The sequence below is a fragment of the Mixophyes fleayi genome, chromosome 5 (genome assembly GCF_038048845.1).
Source record: "Mixophyes fleayi isolate aMixFle1 chromosome 5, aMixFle1.hap1, whole genome shotgun sequence".
Taxonomy (NCBI): Eukaryota; Metazoa; Chordata; class Amphibia; order Anura; family Limnodynastidae; genus Mixophyes; species Mixophyes fleayi.
The window spans coordinates 234,221,550-234,242,668 of NC_134406.1; the positions used below are offsets into that span (position 1 = coordinate 234,221,550).

The 21,119-nt window shown below is 42.0% G+C and overlaps 1 protein-coding gene across 1 annotated transcript in view; it reads right to left on the reverse strand.

Moving 5' to 3' along the window:
* C5H8orf89 (chromosome 5 C8orf89 homolog) overlaps positions 1–12,470 on the reverse strand; it is a 34,624-nt gene extending 22,154 nt beyond the window's left edge. The window contains exons 1-2 of the mRNA XM_075211385.1: positions 12,169–12,470; positions 7,674–7,725 (exon numbers count right to left, since the gene is read on the reverse strand). Coding sequence (XP_075067486.1) covers positions 7,674–7,725; positions 12,169–12,199 — 83 coding nt within the window. The 5' untranslated portion in view covers positions 12,200–12,470. The remainder of the gene's footprint in view (positions 1–7,673; positions 7,726–12,168) is intronic.
* Positions 12,471–21,119: the final 8,649 nt, after the last annotated feature.

Consider the following 21,119-nt stretch of genomic DNA (forward strand, 5'->3'; position numbering starts at 1 on the left):
ATCCGACGCGAGACTTGGATGTCATAGCCTCGGTTTGACTCCGTTTGGCGCCCGGAAGTTCCCGAACAGTGCTCGGATCCCGTCGGATCCGCACTGTTCGGCTGGGCTCGGATTTGCAGAATCCGAACCCGCTCATCCTTAGTTTAAATGCAAAGGCTGTGTATCAGTCTGGTCCGCTGATTCTTTTATACTACTCCCAAGGTCTTCATTAATAGATGAATCATGTTCGCTATTGTCTGTTGTCTCTTCAGCCACCATCTGTGACCAGGGCAAGCCAGCGTGGCTACATTCAGAGGTTGTATTACTGTAAGCACAGCTTGAAGAACAAAGGTGAATGGGGTTGGATAGGGCTTAGCTGCCAAATATAAAGTTGCATAAATCATAATATGGTCACTCCAGACGGCCATTGCCACTTTTCTTTTGTTGTGGTCATGACAAATTGCTGCTGTGAGTGCTTCATCCCCCGGTCAGTCAGTATCTTTGCAATGTTCCCATAAATAGTTGCATCTTTCACCGTACCAGTAATCTGTTTTTTGATCTCCTCTTCCCCTCTGACAGCTAGTAGCTCTCTCACTTCAGCATCCTGCCAATGTGCCGTCCCTGCTGTTCTGTAGCATGTAGACAACGCCATCAGAGGGCGATTCCGATCAGCCAATGAGCTGCTTTTAACAGAACCCAGAGAGAATAACCCAGGAACGCCTTTCATACCGCAGTGTATCCGGCTCCAACACAGGGATAACCTAGGTTGCATCAAGGGTCACAGAACCTGAGTTGACCCATTCACATTGACACACTACCTGGGTTATTTCCGGGTCCATGCCTCTGTGTAAAAGGGGTAGGACAGAGCCTACTCATACACTCACTAAACCCCAGACATTACATTATGTCCTCCTGCTATCTACATTAACACAACTACACTTCTTACTAAACCCCACAAATTACACAGTCCCACATACCCTATATTAAAACTTCTACACAACCCAATAAACTCCAGATATCTGATTGCCCCCCATGCTCCACACTTAAATTGCTACACAGTTATGTGAGACACACATTACACTATCGACCCCTTCCTGTTCATTATGCATCAATCTAATCTAACATTAAATAAAGTTATTTTGCATTTTAGCTTTGAACACAACGTCAAATATTAATTATTTCAGAAAAGATTGCTGCTTTGATGTCATCTATCCAAAGATCGAGTCAGAGTTCTGGAATGTGCAATAAATGAGCCACAACTAGGACTAAAACCTCCCTACTGTATATATTAATTTAAATAACTGACAATGATCTGTTAAAGGAAAGATTTTAAAAGACAGGCAGGTGATAAACCATAAAACTGAAATAAATCACAAGCAGGTTTTGCGCTGGAATGAAAGAAAGGGTTCTATTTATAAACTGAATACTAAAGAAATATTTTGGTATCATAAAAATAAACACATTTCCAATGAAAATTAGTTCAACAGATTTAAAGTAATTTTTCACAAGTAGAACATGTGAGGGGCTATGTTAGACAATCTACACTACAGTACATTGCGCACGTAAACTTATGGCTATATTTGCTGCTTTTGAAAAAACTTAAAGACAACTGAGGTACGAAAAATATTTTCATACCTCACAACACAACATTTCACCCTGGACACAATGTACAACCATTTTTAATTGCAATTATGTGTGCTCAATTAATTAGTCATAAAGAGCTAATCCTCAGTGCTGGGCTACAGGTGTGACTTTTGTGAGTGATACTGAGTCAAGATTGTCCATATAGTCCTAGCTTAACAATCATTTAATGCATCCCAGGTAAAATACGTACATTGAATGGGAAATAAAACTGATTCTCAGAGAGTGCTTCTTTTTCTTGTTTTTAAATACATGGTATGCGGTTATTTCACTGTGTATTTGCTTAAAACTTTCATTTCAAGCCTTTGTTGTGGGAGTTTACTGGGGGCTGATAGATGACACTGATCACATGTATTTGCCAACCATATATAATCATTGAATAATGGTTGCAAGCCATTGATGGCTGCATAGCTAGTGTGTTAACTCAAAGTGTGTTTAGTTACAAGTGTATTAGGATTTTTATAGCATAATTCGGAGTTATACCGGAGTTCAACAGGAGGAAAAAAGGAGGAACACACTCTGCTAACGTTAAACAATAACCGGAAACCCCATACTTCACTCCTAATGCTTTCTTCTCTCCCTGGCTGCATGCTACACACCACAAGAAGTCTGTTTTTTGAGCTTTCAATTTAATTCCCACCACAGATTTCAACGAAAAAAGTTTAGTTAAGAGAGGATGTCAAAACAACTATTTCTGCCAAATATCTCGACTTTAATCAACTAATTGTCAGACAGTCGAGATATTTGGCAGAAATAGTTGTTTTGACATCCTCTCTTAACTAAAAAATTTTCAAAAAAATCTGCGATGGGTGGTGGACATTTTATGGTTTTTTTTGGGTGATCTGATGTGGAATGACCCCCCTGCAACATCCCCTTTGTTAATCAGCCTGTTGTACTAACTGTGTAGCCACTCCCTCCCCCCTGCAACTGCTGATCCAGTTTTCTATCTTATTGTATTTTCAAGCTTGTTCAAGACTTTATTTGCCATCATAATAATGAAGAGCTGAAACGGAGTTTGATCTGGATATGGACTGGACTTTGGCTCACTCTCCTATTTCATGACTTTGCAAGGACTCAATTACTACATCTCCTGTACCTTATTACTATCTATTCAACACTTCCACCTGTTACCCCACATGGTTTCCCACATCATTACTTCATACTACATGCTCAAGCCTATCCCCTCTATCTGCTGTTGTCGTCCCCCCTACTCCACCACATATCACCTTATGCCCTGCAGACATCCAATCTCGCCAACTGTATTCCCATCAAGATCTCTCGCCAATAAGCTCACTCCCAATAATGACCTCTTACTCTTTGGTTTCCTGGCCCTTAATGAAACGTGGATCTCCCCCTCTGATACTGCTTCTCCCACTGCATTCTACCATGGGGATCTCTCCTTCTCCCACACTTCCCATCCTGGGGACCGCCAAGGAGGTGGGGTAGGTATCCTACTGTTTCCTGGCTACAACTTCAGTCTCCTTCTCCTCCTTTGAAGTTCAATCCACCCACCTTTTCTCCCCTCTCGACCTTCCTGTTGCTGTCATCTATGGTCTTCATCGCCCTTTCTCCCAATTTCTTGAAGACTTTGCTACATGGCTTTCCCATTTCCTCACATCTGATTTTCACTCTATTACTATTACTCCTATGGCCTCTCACAATGGACAACTTCCGACAACCTATCATGATGGTCACTCCCTGGACCTAGTATTCTCTTATCTCTGACATCTCTAAATTCTTTAATTCTGCCTTCCCCCTCTCTAATCACAATCTCCTTTCCTTTAGTCTCTTTTTACCCTTACCCGCCTCTCCCAGCCAAACTTGTTCGCACACAGCATCCCATCAACAGCATTGACCATAATCTCTTTGCATCCTCCCTGGAACCTCTCCTCTCTCCCATTTCTTTCCTGTCATGTCCCAACACGCTGTCTCTCTTTACAATTCTGCCCTTGGTACTGCAGCCCCAGACACCCCACTTCATCTCCACCTATCTAAACTCCAACCCTTACTCGTCTCCTCCAAAAGTGCTCCCGTTCTACTGAACGCCAATGGAGGAAATCCCGCTCCCTCGCTGACTTCATACACTTTAAATTCATCCTTTCCTTCAACTATTCCGTCCTCTCTCTTGCCAAACTTATTTTTCATCCTCCCTGTCCAACAAGCACCAACGCCTCTTTGCTACCATTAATTCTTTACTGTGTCCTCGCCCACCTCCTTCCTCCCTTGTCCATCACCACTCTTGACTTTGCCACCTACTTCAAAGACAAAATTGACTCAATCCACAATATCTGTTCTTGCCAGACTTGCCTCCCCCCATCCGTCCTCTCCATTACTCTTTCTGCTACCCCTGGCTCCTACATTCCTGTAACTGTGTCTGAGATACTCATTGTTCCCTCCAAATTCCTCCCCTCCCTCTCTCCCAATGACTGTATCACCTTGCTCACCTCTTTAACGTCTCTTTCCACTGGTATCTTCCCCTTGGCCTTCAAGCATGCTCTTATCTCCTCTATTCTCAAGAAACCTTCCCTCTCCAACGATTGTCTCTTTATCTCTGCTTCCGTTTGCTTCTAAAATTCTCAAATGACTTGTCTTCAATTGTCTGATCCACTTTCTCTCTTCCCACTCTCCTCTTGACCCTCTCCAGTCTGGTTTCCGTCCCCTTCACTCAACTGAAACTGCCCTTACTAAAGTAACAAACAACTTCTCCCTTCTCATACTCATTAACCTCTCTGCAGCTTTTGATCATTCTCTTCTCCTCACCACCCTTCACTCCCCAAGGCTTCGCGAAACAGCCATCTCCTGGTTTGCCTCCTACCTGTAGCGTCTCTGCTTCCGACTCCCCTTCTTCCTATTGGAGTCCTATTGGCCCTCTTCTCTCTCTACACCACCTGTCTCTGCAAACTTATTCCTTTAGTTTCCAATACCACCTTTATGCTGAAGACACGCAAATCAATTTTGTCTCTGCTGACCACTCTCCCCCCTTCCTATCCCAAGTATCTAGATGCCGCCTCTCTGCTGTAACTACCTGGATGCCACAGCGCTTCCTCAAACTCAAATCTCCAATCCGAAGTCATCATCTTTCCTCCTGCCAATGTTGCTATCCCTCCCAATATTTCCATCTTGGTTAACAACATAACTCTCTCTCCTCTCACTCAAGCACGCTGCCTTGGAGTCACCCTTAACTCTGCCGTCAGCTTTAGCCTTCATAACCTTTCAGTCACAAAATCCTGCCACTTCCTCCTTCGCAACAACATGAATATCCATCACTTCCTCTCTCAGGAAGCAACCAAAATCCTGGACCATTCACTCATCATTTCTCATCTTGACTATTGCAACCTCCTTCTCACGGAACGTCCTGCTTTTCACTTCTGACCTTGAAACTATCGAGAAAGTTGCGGCTAGGCTCATCTTCCGCTACTCCTCTGTGTAAATCCGTTCATTGGCTCCCTATCCATTTCAGAATTCAGTTCAAGCTCCTTACTCTCACTTACAAAGCCCTCACCAACACATCTCCCCCTTACATCTCTGACCTTGTCTCGAGTTACATACCCACATGGCCGCTCCGCTCTGTTTCTGTCGTTCGCCTCAACTCATCTCTCATTACTTCCTCCCATGCTTGCATGCAAAACTTCTGCCGTGCTGTCCCAAAATTTTGGAACATCCTAGATTTACCTTTTCAAGCTTGCCTTCCCTACCACCTCCTGATCATATTATCCGTTACCTCCTCTTTTGCATGCCATCTAAATTTTCTCACAGTTGGTCTTACTGTCTCTCACCACCCCCCCCCCTCTAGAATGTAAGCTCTCATAGACAGGGTCCTCTATACCTATTATTCCATATCTATCTACTGTCTGACTCTCCCGTACGTCCTGTCATGTCTTTTGCTGCACTGCAATACTGTGCACCCTAAACTACATAAGACCCAAATATAATGGCACTACATGACAAAGAAAATGCTTAGCACCAACCTATACCATCTACAATTTGCACTAGAAGAATTATAAACTGCACCCTGCATTAAATAGCAGCTTCTAGGTTCAGCTCTGCTGGTCCTGCTAGAGAAAGGCTAGCTGGGCATGCTCTGGAGATGGCAGACCTTTAACAATGTGTCCAACCCTTAGGAGCCAGCTCCGGTATGCTGAGAAATATCTGGTGCCAAGTATGCAAACTTGAGGATTTCTTTTGCCAAGCATTATATACAGAGCCTTTTCTGGTGCCCAGTAAATATGCAGAGACATACCTATGAAGCGGTGTTTTACTGACCCAGAACCTCTGTATGTGAGCTGATTATTTGAACATTCTGGAAAACAGCCACTGCTCTTAAAGCAGAATCTTGTAGCCAGCTCCTAAAAGGTTTAATATGTTGTACCAAATATAATGCAGGGATTAATTTACTGCATTTGTTGTCCACTGTCTACATCTAAATCACTGCCGAGAAGTATTGGATAGAATAGTGGTTGCAGTTGGTTATAGAGTTGCGAAGCGCCAGCTGCCCATCACCATGACACCCATAGGCACAGACCTAAATCCATGCCTGACCCCACCACTTTCTCTGCGGGAGTTAACAGAAAAAAACCTATAGAAAGATAATACAACAGTGGCATCTGGTGGCCAGATTATGACACAAGACAATGCATACCATGTACTAGCAATAATGTTTGAACAAAATTCATGAAAGTACTTTTGTTGACATAAACACACATTAATTACCAAATACGTTTGAGGTTTCTTTACCTAGTACTTAAAGAGCTCTGATGTAGATCATATAGTTTGGACAAAATCAGGCCCTGGACCATAAGACACATCAAACTATATGTGACACCTCTTGTAGAACTTCTGACACCCTGCAGACATCAGACACCAATAGCTTCTTCCTTCAAATCAAATGGTGATTTATTGTTTGCATCACAATAACAGCATGCAGTCTTGTGAGGGTGACACCTGTAAGCAATACCGAGTTGCCTACACCTCCTGGTGATTATAATGCTATCACAGAAACCAGCTCTCTAGACACCGGCCAACTCTTCTAGCATCTGTCACCTCCTACAACTGGAAGGACAAGCCTAAATACACAAAACTCCTCCCTTTGATCCATTTACCCCATTATACCCTATTCTCCATATGTGTGTACTAAGCCTAGGGTTCTTGGTCTGTAAGAGCTTAACCCTGCACACAGCTTTCCCCTGCAGATTCCCCGGGGACCTCTCCTGTCCCTATGCAGGAAAGGCGTGGAAAATAGGCCTATTTGTCACTATATATATATATATATATATATATATATATATATATATATATATATAAAATTTTTACATCCAACATACAGAATATAGATAAGTAATGCTCACCTTGTCTATACATACACAGATCCCAACAAAGCATGGAAAAATACACACAAGTACAACTTCAAATTACTTTTCTTAATTCACTAGGGCTGACACTTGCTGTAATATTATCTAGTTAAATGACTCCCAATCCCAGACTTGCAGCGTCATTACTGATGCTTAGAATTCTGTAGGCGCCCACAATTTGAAGACACACAAGTGACATGCAGGGGCGCACGGAGGATTTTTAAGGGGGGGTTTCCCCTCCACCCCAAAAAAAAAAAGCGAGAGGGATGCCGCGCATGCGCCCGCAGCTCCGTTTCGGCAGCACTGTACTATACAGCAGCCGCGGCGCTGTCAAAGAAGCGTCCGCGGCGGTGCTGTATACCGCCCCTGACATGCACACCAATTGCACTCCACTTCCCCTTCAGTCATATTTTGTGCATTAAATGTGTGGGGAAGATGGGATTAACATCTCTCATATTGTAGTCTAGCATGAACGTATTTAAATAATCATTAAATCTGCACTTCCGCTGCAGAGTTTAATTTAAGATTGAAAGGGGAGTGGCAGGGACTAGACAGAACACAATTTTGTCTGTCATAGGTGCATCTTATTGGGAAAACAAAGCGCAAACATTATTGTTGTACTTTATGGCATAAAAGTGCATCTTAAGGTCCAAAAGTAAGGTTTCTAATAACAGAAATGAGAAAGCTGCATGATATAGGGTTTACCTTTCATTAATGCATGAAGAGTCCCGAAACTTTGAACCTCTAACATGTAAATCTGCAAAAGATTAAACGGAGAAGTCACAGTAAGTATTTTTCATGACAATTTCATACTTTTTGTAGCTCTTAAAAAAAAGGAATGCAAATAACACATGACTGGTTCATGGATGGTAGCACTTAATTAGTGGGTGACTCAAGTCACCTATGGGATGCTGCCGCTTTGATAACGAATTCCTGAACACTTTGATTTTTAGGTAGTGAGAATGAAAACCTCTGAAGTTAAATTCTTACTAAGAAGGTCCCAGCAGACAAACTCCCACCTTTCTCTTAGTGAGGATGACATAGGGCTTGTGTTTAAAGTTTGTTAGGAGCTTGAAAGAGAAAAAAATCACCACCTGCTGGAAAAGAGGTGTACTACAGTCACTAATGGTAAAAGGACAATATTTCACAGCAAAGGGAGTAAAGATGGGGACACACTACAGAAAATGTATCCCAATGCAATATCTTTAACGATTATACCAACAACTTAAAGTCCCGATCAGCATCCCGATTCATGCGTACACACTTATATGATTTTCCTTCAGATCTGTGCTCAAAACTGCTGAAAAGATCAGGGGGTAAATGTATCAGTCTGCAGTTTTTGTAAGTCACCAATAATTTGCAACTTTGTAGGGCAGATTTCAAACGGCAATGTCTTTAAAGGAAAGTTTTGCCTTTGAATGCAAGTTTTGTATCTAAAGACATTGCCATTTAAAATCTGCCCTGCAAAGTCGCCGATTTATCGGCAACTTGCAAAAACCGCAGATTAATACATTTTACCACATGATTCATTAAACTCAATGGAGATCTGTCTACATTGCTGGTCGGGAGTGCATACACACTTCAGAATTTGCCCGACATCGTTCATAGTGATTTTTAGTCAGTTTATAAAATCAGATCAAACAATATGATATTATAAAACTTGATTGTGGGAGCATACACACAAATGCAACATCGGACCTAACAGTCGTTTATCTGACGAAAAACCTGTAGTGTGTACCCAGCTTAACTCCTATTTAGTCAGAGAGAAAAGTCTATTGTAATGAATGAATTCAAGGTTTTGAAATTGAAGCACAGAGATAGTGGTGTGGTGCTGCAAATTAGCTAGTGTTGGATATCTGCCCTGAATGGCTCATTTTATCTGACCCCTTCCATTCAGCACAATTTTAAAAGTATTTTACAATTGCAGCAAGCTGAGCTGGAATACTTACTTTATGTTTAAAAACATCATTCTCTTGATGTGTAAAAACACCTTTCTTGTCAGTTACTAGTGCACAGGTAACTGCAATAGGAAACAAGATGAAATCTGCTGACTGGATAGGCCACTATAATATTCTTGGTACCATTAAAGGACTTTCCTAGACTTGTGTCATGGAGCAGGACGTTGCTGAAAAGGCCCATTCGTGGGTGAGTACACTGCTATGATTAAGGGAAGCAGCTGATATGAAATGATGCCCAAATGTCCTGTGACATTGAAATGATGCTATTCTCGTGTCAAAATACCCAATGTGTGCTATAAAAAAGACACCCAAAATCATTACCCACCATCACTAGACTACAGTTTTGACACCCAGGAAAATGGGCCAATGGGGACAAGGTTTTGGCTACAGGCAATCACATGTGGTGCTCTCACAAGGGTAAGGGGAATGGTCATGTAGGTCAGACCTGACCAACCTGTGGGTCTCCAGGTGTTGTAAAACTACAAGCCCCAGCATACTTTGCCAGCTATTGGCTGACTATCTACTGGCCAATTATGCTGGGGCTTGTAGCTTCACACCACCAGGAGTGCCACAGATTGGCCAGCCTGTCTTAGGTGGTAGTGCAGCTTCAAGGTAGCTGAATTAGAAATGAACTTACTAGGAGTTGCTAATTTCAGAGAAGACAGACCAGCTTTAGGTGTAAGCTGTCCTCTACTCCATATGACTTGCCGCTGTGTGTCACCGAAGAAATAACAGAGGCAAATTTATGAAAGGGCAAAAAGCCTTCTTGCAGGTACAATCTCCCAATATCGCTTATTTTCACTTTTCGGATTATCCCCCGAGTCAGCCCTGTCTGCAGTAAGATTCATGGGTGAAGGCTTCCCCATAAAGCATATTTATCAAACATCTCAAGATGGCAATAATAGACCAAAAGCATTAACTTCTTTGAAAAAAACTAAAAACATTTGCTCATCAATTGATGTTTCAAAATATTTTTTAATTTTTCCAAATAAATATTTAAAAAAATATTTATTTTTTTCTTTTTTACCAAGTTGAACTACACAAGGTTGCTCATGCATGACTGATCCAGCCAAACAGACAAGGCTGAAGTTAGCTTCTTATTCGGCCAGCTTCTTATTCTCTTCTTATTCACGCTCCAGCTTCTTTTTCAGAAAAGCTTATTTTTAAAGGATTAAATCAAGTTGGATCACTGATTTCACATCAGATTAACACTCCCCTTATACAAACTGCAATAGTATTTAGCCTGACCCAACACGGTTTTGGGCATGAAACCAGGTGGCAAAGTGGGCACAGATAGCATTTTCATTATTTTGAATAAGTAGCTGTAGTTTTGCAAGGGTTAAATGGCGTTGGGCCACCAAGCTGATAGTTGGAATCAACACAGGGTGGTCAGTTACATATAAAGCACTTCTCTTTTGCCTGGCCCAACTAGGGTTTTGAGCATGAAATCACGTGGCAAAGTGGGCACAGATAGCACTTTCATTATTTAGAATAAGTAGCTGTAGTTTTGCAAAGGTTTATTTTTTTTTTATTAAAAATTTGATGTATATAATTATTCTCATTTGTAAAGTGGTGCAGTAGTTTTTGTGGAGGGATCGTAGCAGAATTGGGTGTTATGATAATGTTAAGTTTCGTTCCTATTGGTCCATTTTTTGTTGCAATTTTTAATAAAAATATCAACCCTGCAAAACTACAGCTACTTCTTCAAAATAATGAAAATGCTATCTGTGCCCACTTTGCCAACCAGTTTAATGCCCAAAACAGTGTTCGGCCAGGCAAAAGACTAGTGGTTTGCATGTTACTGACCACTCTGTGCTGATTCCACTATCAAACTGGTGGCCCAACGCCATTTAACCCTTGCAAAACTACAGCTACTTATTCAAAATGTTAAAATATGATGACTTTGCCCACTTTGCCCCCTGATTTCATGCCCAAAACCCTGTTGGGTCAGGGTAAATACTATTACAGCTTGAATAAAGGGACACCCTTTAGTGTCAATCTGATGTGAAATCAGTGATCCAACTTGATTTAATCCTTTAAAGATAAGCTTTCCTGAATAAGAACCTGGAGCGTGAATAAAGCTGGGTACACACTACAGAAATTTCGACCAACTTTTTATGCCGAGCGATTTTACATGCGACCGATGGTCCGATCGCTCGGTCCATGAACTGCATACACACTAGCCTTGTTTAGGACGATAAAGGGAAGAGCGGATGTCCCGTTAGCGACTTTTTACAGCCATGTTGTCGTGAGCAATGACTGTAATTTCGTACTCACTGTTGTGGATCGGTCGGAAGTTTATACACACTACACAGCGGAAACGAGATTGGAACGAAAATATTAAACAGTACGACCAACCAAATGAGGCGATAATCGTCCATTTGGGCAGACTTTCGATCATCGTGTAACTATACACACTGACCCGACTTTTGAACGAGCGGTCGTATGTCGGCTGTTTGAGCCGATTATTGGACGAAAACAGTGTAGTGTGTACCCAGCTTAAGAAGTGAATAAAAAGCTGGCCGAATAAGAAGTTAAATTTAGCCTTGTGAGAAACAGTAAGTTAATGTTACTGCATTGGGCCACTATCACCAGAACAGCTGGGCATTACTCAGCCGCCTCCATGGTATTTTATTTGATAAATGGTGACAATAAGTGTTGCAGCTGCCAATGATATATAAGCCCCCAAAGCAGGGGCGGGCTGGGCAGGGGGCATTGGGCCCCCGGGCCGCTCAGTCTGACAGCTATTTGGACCGCCCCCCGTTGAATACAATATTTAATGAATATTACAAGCGGCCGCATCACAAGACATGCGATGCGGCCGTGTCAGCAAACAGGCGGCCGCATCACTTGACAAGCGATGCGGCCGCGTCATCAATGACGCGGCCGCATCGCTTGTCATGTGATACGGCCGCCTGTGCACCCCCCGGGCTGAACTTTGCCAGCCCGCACCTGCCCCAAAGCCTGCAAAAAAGGCATATATTACCTGTTAGTCTGTTTTATAATACTCAGTGTAGTTTTATTACTGTGTTTGCTCCCAACTGTGAAGCGCTACAGTATATCCTGCAACTATATAAATAAATGTTAAAAGATAATTTAGCAGCTAATAATGCATCTTATACAATGCATAATAAATTGAACCTTAATGCATAATAAAATAAGAAAACATCGATAATCTGGTACTCTGTCGTTTAGCATGTCTGCAATTAATGCTGAGAAATAGTAGTATCTCTTGTACTCACTGTGTTGAGTCCAGCTGCTCTGCCTTCTCATGATGGGTGGGCGCTGCACCCCTGCAGTTATTGGGCATCATCACAGGCACCTTGTAAAACCAGCAGCTTATAAAGACCACCTGGGTAACATTCACTGAGCACTTACTGAAACCAATTCGTGTTTGTTACATAGATAAATCATTGCACAATGCACATAGAGGTGGATTACAGGTGACTGAGACGTCCCCATCCCCTGCGCCGACCGGGAAGTATTTACTATACACATGTATGGGAGCGGAGGGATACAACGACGAGTCAGGCGGATGAATTAAGAAATAGAACGACAAACGGTGGTTTCCTTTATGTACAACAATCCATAGATATGATTATTAGGTTTAGTAACAGTTGTCTGGTGACTGATTATATAATACCTATGTATGACTGATCATGGAAAATATAAAAGAATGTAGGGAGGGACTATATAGAAAAAGTTACCATGGTGGCAAAGTGCCTCTTGTATTGTATTGTATTTGCTGCCACCTGTTGCTGGGTATGTCAGGACTGCTAAAGCTCTTGTGTAAATAATTTCTATGATTGATGGCTTATCGCACGTACTGTAAATAGTCATAGATGCCAACTGTCCCTATTTTCAGGGTTAGTCGCGGGATTTAAACATGTGTCCCTGGGAAATCCCTATTGTTTCATATGCACAATATCATTCTTATAATTCTGCATATTGGATGCCACTCTCGCGATATGCAATATATATGTTTATTATTTTTGTTAGTTAACATTTATTGAAAAATAGTATCAAACATGCACAAAATGACACTATAACTATGATCAGTAGTAGACAAGGTCACTGCAGAGAGTATGGTCCTGGGGTGCTTAGGATCAGAAGCTTAGCTGCAAAATGTTCCTGTTAATAATTTGTAGTATTGCTTGTTATGAGCATATGCATTTTACTGTAAATTAAAGGAATATGCTCTTCAACAGGAAAAGGTAGTTCATCAGTTTAGTTGATTTATTAGAATATAATGAAAATAAGGTCAAATTAGAATGCATTAAAAAAATTATATTATAAAATAGATGAACAAATTTTAACAGTATAATCATTATAAAAAATGTATTGTTTATTAAAAAATTGTTTAAATTTATTTTTTAACTTTGAATAAAGATGCTTTTAATGTGTACTGTACATACAATGCACTTTTATAGTCTTAGGTGCATACACATGTTCTGTGCTGAATAGTGGCATGCATACATGTAGTTTTTAAAACAAAGACTATGTTATGTCAGTCATCACTATCAGTCAGTACTTACACCTGCCCTGTAGACGGTACAAATGATATGGGTGAAACTAAGACCACTTACGAGGATTCCAGGACTTGATTCCGCTGCCCCTTCCCTCCCCGTCAAGTGGTAGGCAGTCCTATCATTTGCGTTTGGACATGAATTGTTTACAATTGCATTTATTGGAGTAAGGTCAATAACTCAATAACTGAGCATGCACTAATCTATGTCATGCAAAATACGCTATGGAAATGAACGTACATATGAACATGAATGGGGCCCCATATGTGGGGACATCTATCAAAATGGTTGCACATAAATACTGTATGAAAACAGTTTGCTCATTCATTTTCTGCTAATCATCTGGACACGTGCCTTATTAGGGCAAGAGTAGTTTTTCCCTAGATTTAGTAAGTCCTTTATACCGAGACACTAGGCTATAGCCAGCACAATCAGATAGCTAATACTATTACACCTGGATATTTTTACAGCATAGAAAGAAACAAGCTATCAAAACAGGAAGGTAACTATATCAACATGTTTATCCCAATAATACAACAGGAGACTGTGGACAACACATTGCTAGGTGGTTTCAGCTGTGCTTCGTTTCCTTAGCTCATTTTTTTATCACTTCATCTCCCACTCTCTTTAATTAACCCCCACACCAATTAAGTCTATTTCCCAATATTTAAAGTTTATCACTGTCTGCCCTCCATGGTTGGCATTTGGGCAGGGCAATTGGACCTGTCTCTGGAAGTTAGTGACAGTCTGCAAATATAGAGAGATAGGCAGTGTCTTCCATGCCCGTCTCTCTGTCTTGTCAGGGTATTGATCTGTCCTGTCAGTATGCCTCCCATTTCTGAATAGCTGTCCTGTCAATGTATCTATCTATCCTGTCAGTATGTCTCCCAGTCCTGTCAGTTTCGCCTAGCCAGTTTCTCCAATCAGTGTGTCTACCAGTCCTCGCAGTGTTCATAGACCTCAGTGTGTCTTCCAGTTCTGTCAATGTGTTCATAGACCTCAGTGTGTCTTTCAGTCCTGTCACTGTGTCTTCCAGTCCTGTCACTGTGTCCATAGACCTCAGTGTGTCTTCCAGTCCTGTCACTGTGTTCATAGACCTCAGTGTGTCATCCAGTCCTGTCACTGTGTTCATAGACCTCAGTGTGTCTTCCAGTCCTGTCACTGTGTTCATAGACCTCAGTGTGTCTTCCAGTCCTGTCACTGTGTTCATAGACCTCGGTGTGTCTACCAGTCCTGTCACTGTGTTCATAGACCTCAGTGTGTCTTCCAGTCCTGTCAATGTGTTCATAGACCTCAGTGTGTCTTTCAGTCCTGTCACTGTGTCTTCCAGTCCTGTCACTGTGTCTTCCAGTCCTGTCACTGTGTCCATAGACCTCAGTGTGTCTTCCAGTCCTGTCACTGTGTTCATAGACCTCAGTGTGTCATCCAGTCCTGTCACTGTGTTCATAGACCTCAGTGTGTCTTCCAGTCCTGTCACTGTGTTCATAGACCTCAGTGTGTCATCCAGTCCTGTCACTGTGTTCATAGACCTCAGTGTGTCTTCCAGTCCTGTCACTGTGTTCATAGACCTCAGTGTGTCTTCCAGTCCTGTCACTGTGTTCATAGACCTCAGTGTGTCTTCCAGTCGTGTCACTGTGTCATCCAGTCCTGTCACTGTGTTCACAGACCTCAGTGTGTCATCCAGTCCTGTCACTGTGTTCACAAACCTCAGTGTGTCATCCAGTCCTGTCACTGTGTTCACAGACCTCAGTGTGTCTTCCAGTCCTCACAGCGTTCATAGACCTCAGTGTGTCTTCCAGTCCTGTCACTGTGTTTATAGACCTTGGTGTCATAGACCTCAGTGTGTCTTCCATTTCTGTCACTGTGTTCATAGACCTCAGTGTGTCTTCCAGTCCTCACAGCGTTCATAGGCCTCAGTGTGTCTTCCAGTCCTGTCACTGTGTTTATAGACCTTGGTGTCATGTCACTTGTCACTGTGTTCACAGACCTCAGTGTGTCTTCCAGTCCTCACAGCGTTCATAGACCTCAGTGTGTCTTCCAGTCCTGTCACTGTGTTCATAGACCTTGGTGTGTCTTCCAGTCCTGTCACTGTGCTCATAGACCTGTGTTTCTTTCAGTCCTGTCACTGTGTTCATAGACCTCGGTGTGTCTTCCAGTCCTGTCACTGTGTTCATAGACCTCAGTGTGTCTTCCAGTCCTCACAGCGTTCATAGACCTCAGTGTTTCTTTCAGTCCTGGCACTGTTGTCATAGACCTCAGTGTGTCTTCCAGTCCTGTCACTGTGTTCATAGACCTTGGTGTGTCTTCCAGTCCTGTCACTGTGCTCATAGACCTGTGTTTCTTTCAGTCCTGTCACTGTGTTCATAGACCTCAGTGTGTCTTCCAGTCCTGTCACTGTGTTCATAGACCTCAGTGTGTCTTCCAGTCCTCACAGCGTTCATAGACCTCAGTGTGTCATCCAGTCCTCACAGCGTTCATAGACCTCAGTGTGTCATCCAGTCCTGTCACTGTGTTCATAGACCTCAGTGTGTCTTCCAGTCCTCACAGCGTTCATAGACCTCAGTGTGTCTTCCAGTCCTGTCACTGTGTTCATAGACCTTGGTGTGTCTTCCAGTCCTGTCACTGTGCTCATAGACCTCAGTGTTTCTTTCAGTCCTGTCACTGTGTTCATAGACCTCGGTGTGTCTTCCAGTCCTGTCACTGTGTTCATAGACCTCGGTGTGTCTTCCAGTCCTGTCACTGTGTTCATAGACCTCGGTGTGTCTTCCAGTCCTGTCACTGTGTTCATAGACCTCGGTGTGTCTTCCAGTCTCTGTTTTTGTAGTCTTGTCGGAAGTATCTCCCAGTCCTGTCAGTATGTCTCTCAAGCTTGTCTGATTCTATTAAGTGACCTCTGGAAATTAGTGTCAATCAGCAAATATGGTATTGTCAGTATCTGCCATAGCTGCTGTCTCTCGGTCCTGAATGACTGTCCTGTCAGTATGTCTCCCACTCCTGTACGTTTCTCCAATCAGTGTGTCTACCAGTTAGGTCCCAGTTCTCTCTTTGTTCATAGTCCTCTATGTGTTTCTCAGTCCTGTCATTGTTTTTGTAGTCTTGTTGATATATTGCTCAGTCTTGTCAGTGTATATATCTGTCTTGCTAGTAAGTCCACCATTCCTGTGTTTTGCATACAAGTAGAAAAGCAGCACTTTTACTGGTTCATAGCTGTGTGCTGGGGGATTTTTCTCTGTATTTCTGCTTTTCTGGATAACCCCACCCTTACAAGCACCTGCTGTTAAACTATCAATTGATTGAGCAACTTACATTTCTGTATTGATGTCTCCCAATCCTGTTTCTCCCAGCCTGCCTCTCCGGTCAGTGGTTTACCAGTCCTGTTACTGTTTTCATATACTTGTGTGTCACCCAGTCCTGTCAGTAGTTTCAGAACAAGCTGTGTTTCTTTGATGACACAGAGCAGATTTCCAACAGCAGGCATGGTATGGTAAGTCCTTCAAGTTATGTGTACTTGTTTATATGTTACTATATAGTGTGTGTGTCAAGTCCATAAATATTGGGACATCGACACAATTCTCATATTTTGGGCTCTATAAACCACCACAATGGATTTGAAATGAAACTAAGAAGATGTGCTTTAACTGCAGACTTTCAGCTTTAATTTGAGGGAATTTACATCCACATCAGATGAACAGTGTAGGAATTTCAATTTTATTACACTGCCGTTGGAGGAGAGTTCTTTTATTGGCACACATGCTGTTTACCAGGAAACACCCCGATTACTATTTTGGAAGTGCTATCTGAGTCCATGCTATCTGGTACGCATACTATAGAATCTTTCTATATATAGATGTGGTTGTTGGTCCTCCTGGATATAAGACACATATTTGGGTTAATATTGGAAACACCCTTTTACAAGTTGTTGTAGTGGTGTTATTGGCTACACGTGGTGTATCACATTATACATTACACTATTATGCTATGTCCGACCATGGCATTATCTGTGTGGTTTGTATGTTCTCCCTGTGTTTGCATGGGTTTCCTCCCACACATCAAAAACATACTGGTAGGTTAATTAGCTGCTATCAATATTGACGGACGTGTGTGTGTGAATTTAGGCTGCAAGATCCAATGGGCAGGGACTGATGTGAATGAGTTCTCTATACAGCGCTGCGGAATCAGTGACACTATATAAATAAATGGTGATGATGACTCTCAGAATGACCAGAGCTGCAGGGTAGGGGGCAGAGCATTGTTATTAGATGCTGGGTCCCATTCTCAAAACAGCTGGATAACAGATTAGATTGGTCTAATCTGTAGGTCACAGGAATTACAGCAGGCAAGTAGAAGTGATGTTTATTGCTCAGAAAGGGTCTTTGTAAGGACCATTACACACTAGAGGTACTAGGGATCATCCAGAAGTTCAGCTGTTGTGTGACTATGAAATACAAAATTCAGCTTTTGTTTTACAATCTCTGATACACATGTTGGCAGGGGAAATCCAGCTTACCTGCCTATACCTGACACAACTTCTGTGATATTACATCCAATGTTTAGCACCAGGATGTAATGTATTCTCTAAAATTAGATTTAATGAAATTTGATCTTAACAAAATTTACATCAATCTGTGATTTCCCAAATTACTTGTTATTTTCTTAATCAAATAGATTCCCTATCTAAGACACAGGATACACAGGTTTATGGCACCTGGTTGTGCATTCAGGCCAAAACGATGTGTTGGTCACTCTCAGACGAAAAGGCTTAATTGGCATGGGATTTCTTTTCTTCAGAAAAGTTACAGAAACAAGTTTCCTCCAAAATCTCATAATAAATCAATGCATGAACAATATGAAAATAAATTGATTTACAAACTCAGTGCCCAGCCCTGGGACTTAACCCTTTTGGTGCTGCATGTGCTACAGTGCCCATACATTAAATTTATATACACATTTAAATTAATAAACATTCCCTTTAATACATTTTTACATCCACTAACGCTGGGGTTTAACTCATTCGGCACAGCAGCATCGGTTATTAACTCAATGGATACTGCAGCAGCCATCTTGACCATGTGGGAGGTGAGGAGGGGTTAGGGGGATGTGGCCACAAATACAAATAGTGCTTACATGATACTTGCAGTAGGAAGCGTTGATTTTTATTAGGAAAAGGCACATGGTAAACATCAGCATTTACAGTGAATGGGCACAGGACCAGATTTATGGGAATGGCACAAAAGTGGCAGCCCTTACTAACTTGCTTAAGTATGTTTCCCCTTGATGTAATACTTTGTCACATTTAAGGTTACAACGTACCTGGGCATTTCTGCTGCATAATCCACATCTACAAAGCTTTGTTGGGAGAACTCAAGTTAGTGAGAGGGGCAAATATAATTAGTTGGACAGAGAATAGTAGGGAAGATTAGTTGAAGAAAATGGATTCAGGGAAGGCCAGATTAAATTAGTGGAAGATAGGAAGGAGATCAAAAGGAAATGAACTGAAGGAGTGTTATATGTAGAGCCGTACACTTACTAAAGCTGGGTACACACTACACGGTTTTCGTCCAATAATCGGCTGAATCAGCCAACATACGACCGCTCGTTCAAAAGTCGGGTCAGTGTGTGCAGTGACACAATGGTCGAAAGTCTACCCAAATGGACGATTGTCGCCTCATTGTCACGTGCATATTTTAAAAACGAAAAACCTATACGTTCGTTTTTCATGTCTTAACGAATCAGGTCCTTCTCCAAGCAGCATAAGAACAAAGCACTCAGCAGAAAGGCTTGTCAAAAGGTAAATGAGAGGGCAGTGAGGGGTAGCTATGAAAGAGCAAATTAGTAGCTTTTTCTTAGACATTGGTTGTAGTTAATTCAGTTACTTGTTATTTAAAATTTTCAAGCAACTACCCCAATATAACCACTTATGGCTGAAGATGGTCTTTTTTATATTAAAAATGCAATTTCTACAAGAACCATTCTTATACTTCCGTCCGCCCGCATCCGTCCCTTTCTCTCAGGAGGCCACCAAAACCATCATACACGCACTCATCATCTCCCGCCTGGATTACTGCAACCTCCTCCTCACCGGCCTCCCCCACTCCCCCTCCGCTCTATACTCAATGCGGCCGCAAGACTCATCTACCTGTCACGCCGCTCCTCCTCTGCCTTGCCCTACACTGGCTCCCCTTCCCCTACAGAACTCTTTTCAAACTCCTCCACTCCTCCTCCTCACCACCACTTACAAGGCTCTCTCCCACTCTACTGCCCCTTATATCTCTAACCTCCTCTCCATTCACACTCCCACTCGCTCCCTGCGCTCGGACAATGACCGCCGCCTCTCCTCCACTCTGATCACCTCTTCCCATTCCAGAATCCAGGACTTTTCCCGTGCAGCCCCCTTCACTGGAATGACCTCCCTCGCTCCATCCGCCTCTCTCCTACTCTGTGCTCCTTCAAACGTGCACTCAAAACTCACCTCTTTCTCAAAGCCTATCAACCATCCACTTAAGCCCTATTTCCTCCGCTCATTCTCCCCTCTCTCCCATTCCCTCAACTCGCTCCTCTTGTGCCTGGTCTGTTTAACCCTCCCTTAGGATGTAAGCTCGCTTGAGCAGGGCCCTCTTCCCTCCTGTCTCCTTACCCGTTCTTCTGCTCCGTGTCTATTGCATCTGCCTGCCTGGAGTTTCTGAAGTATTGGTACTTTTGTTTATTGTTCTGTACTGTTATACCCTGTATAGTCTACTGTTTGTACTATGTGCGGTGCTGCGGAAACCTTGTGGCGCCTAACAAATAAATGATAATAATAATAATGATAATAATTATACTTACTCAAACCAAATGTCTGATCAAGCACTTAAACTGGGTAAACTTGATTGCTTTTGACATCCTAACCCTATTAAAATTGTGGGATTTTGGGAGTATGCTGGATAATTTGGCCCCAGCTTAATAGTAGACACTTTGCTCGATTGGTAAACAACCAGATCTGAGCATTCTGTTTTAACGCTGGAGCTGTAGACAAATGGGAAGTTATTTGTAACTGCTGCAATACTCAAGATGACTTGGTTGTGTCTACAGCAGTTTACACCCATTCTGTTTTAACAAGGAGGTTTGCTAGTCCATTACATGCATGGGTTTCATGTCATCACTGAGAGGCTCTATTATTTGGTGTCCGAGTAGACTGGTAGCAGAACTCAATCACTGTAATGAATATTAGTACCTTAGATTTAATAATTTACTTTTAAGTTTTCATAAACAGTCCTAGAAAATATTGGACACTATTCAGTTGCTGCAAGATTTAATTTAAGTCATAGGCACAAATGTAAATTTCACTTAACCATAGTGTTAATCTCCAAGAAAAAATGTTATACTAACTAACTATATTGACCAAACAGCAAAACTGGTTAATTATGGGATCTAAGAAATCAGAAGGAACCTACTGAAAATGAGAAAGAAAATAACCCTTCACCTGCTCAATTAAATCAGACTAATTCAATTATTAATTTACACAAAATATTAGATTTGTCTTTTTGGCCTATAAAGAAATGAACAAGGCACTGAATAAAAATTCATAACTTCAGGAACATTATGAGAATATTCAGGGCTCATAGTAAATACCAGCAACAGATCTGATGAGATCACCACATTTAAGAATGAATAGACCATGAGCAAGGACG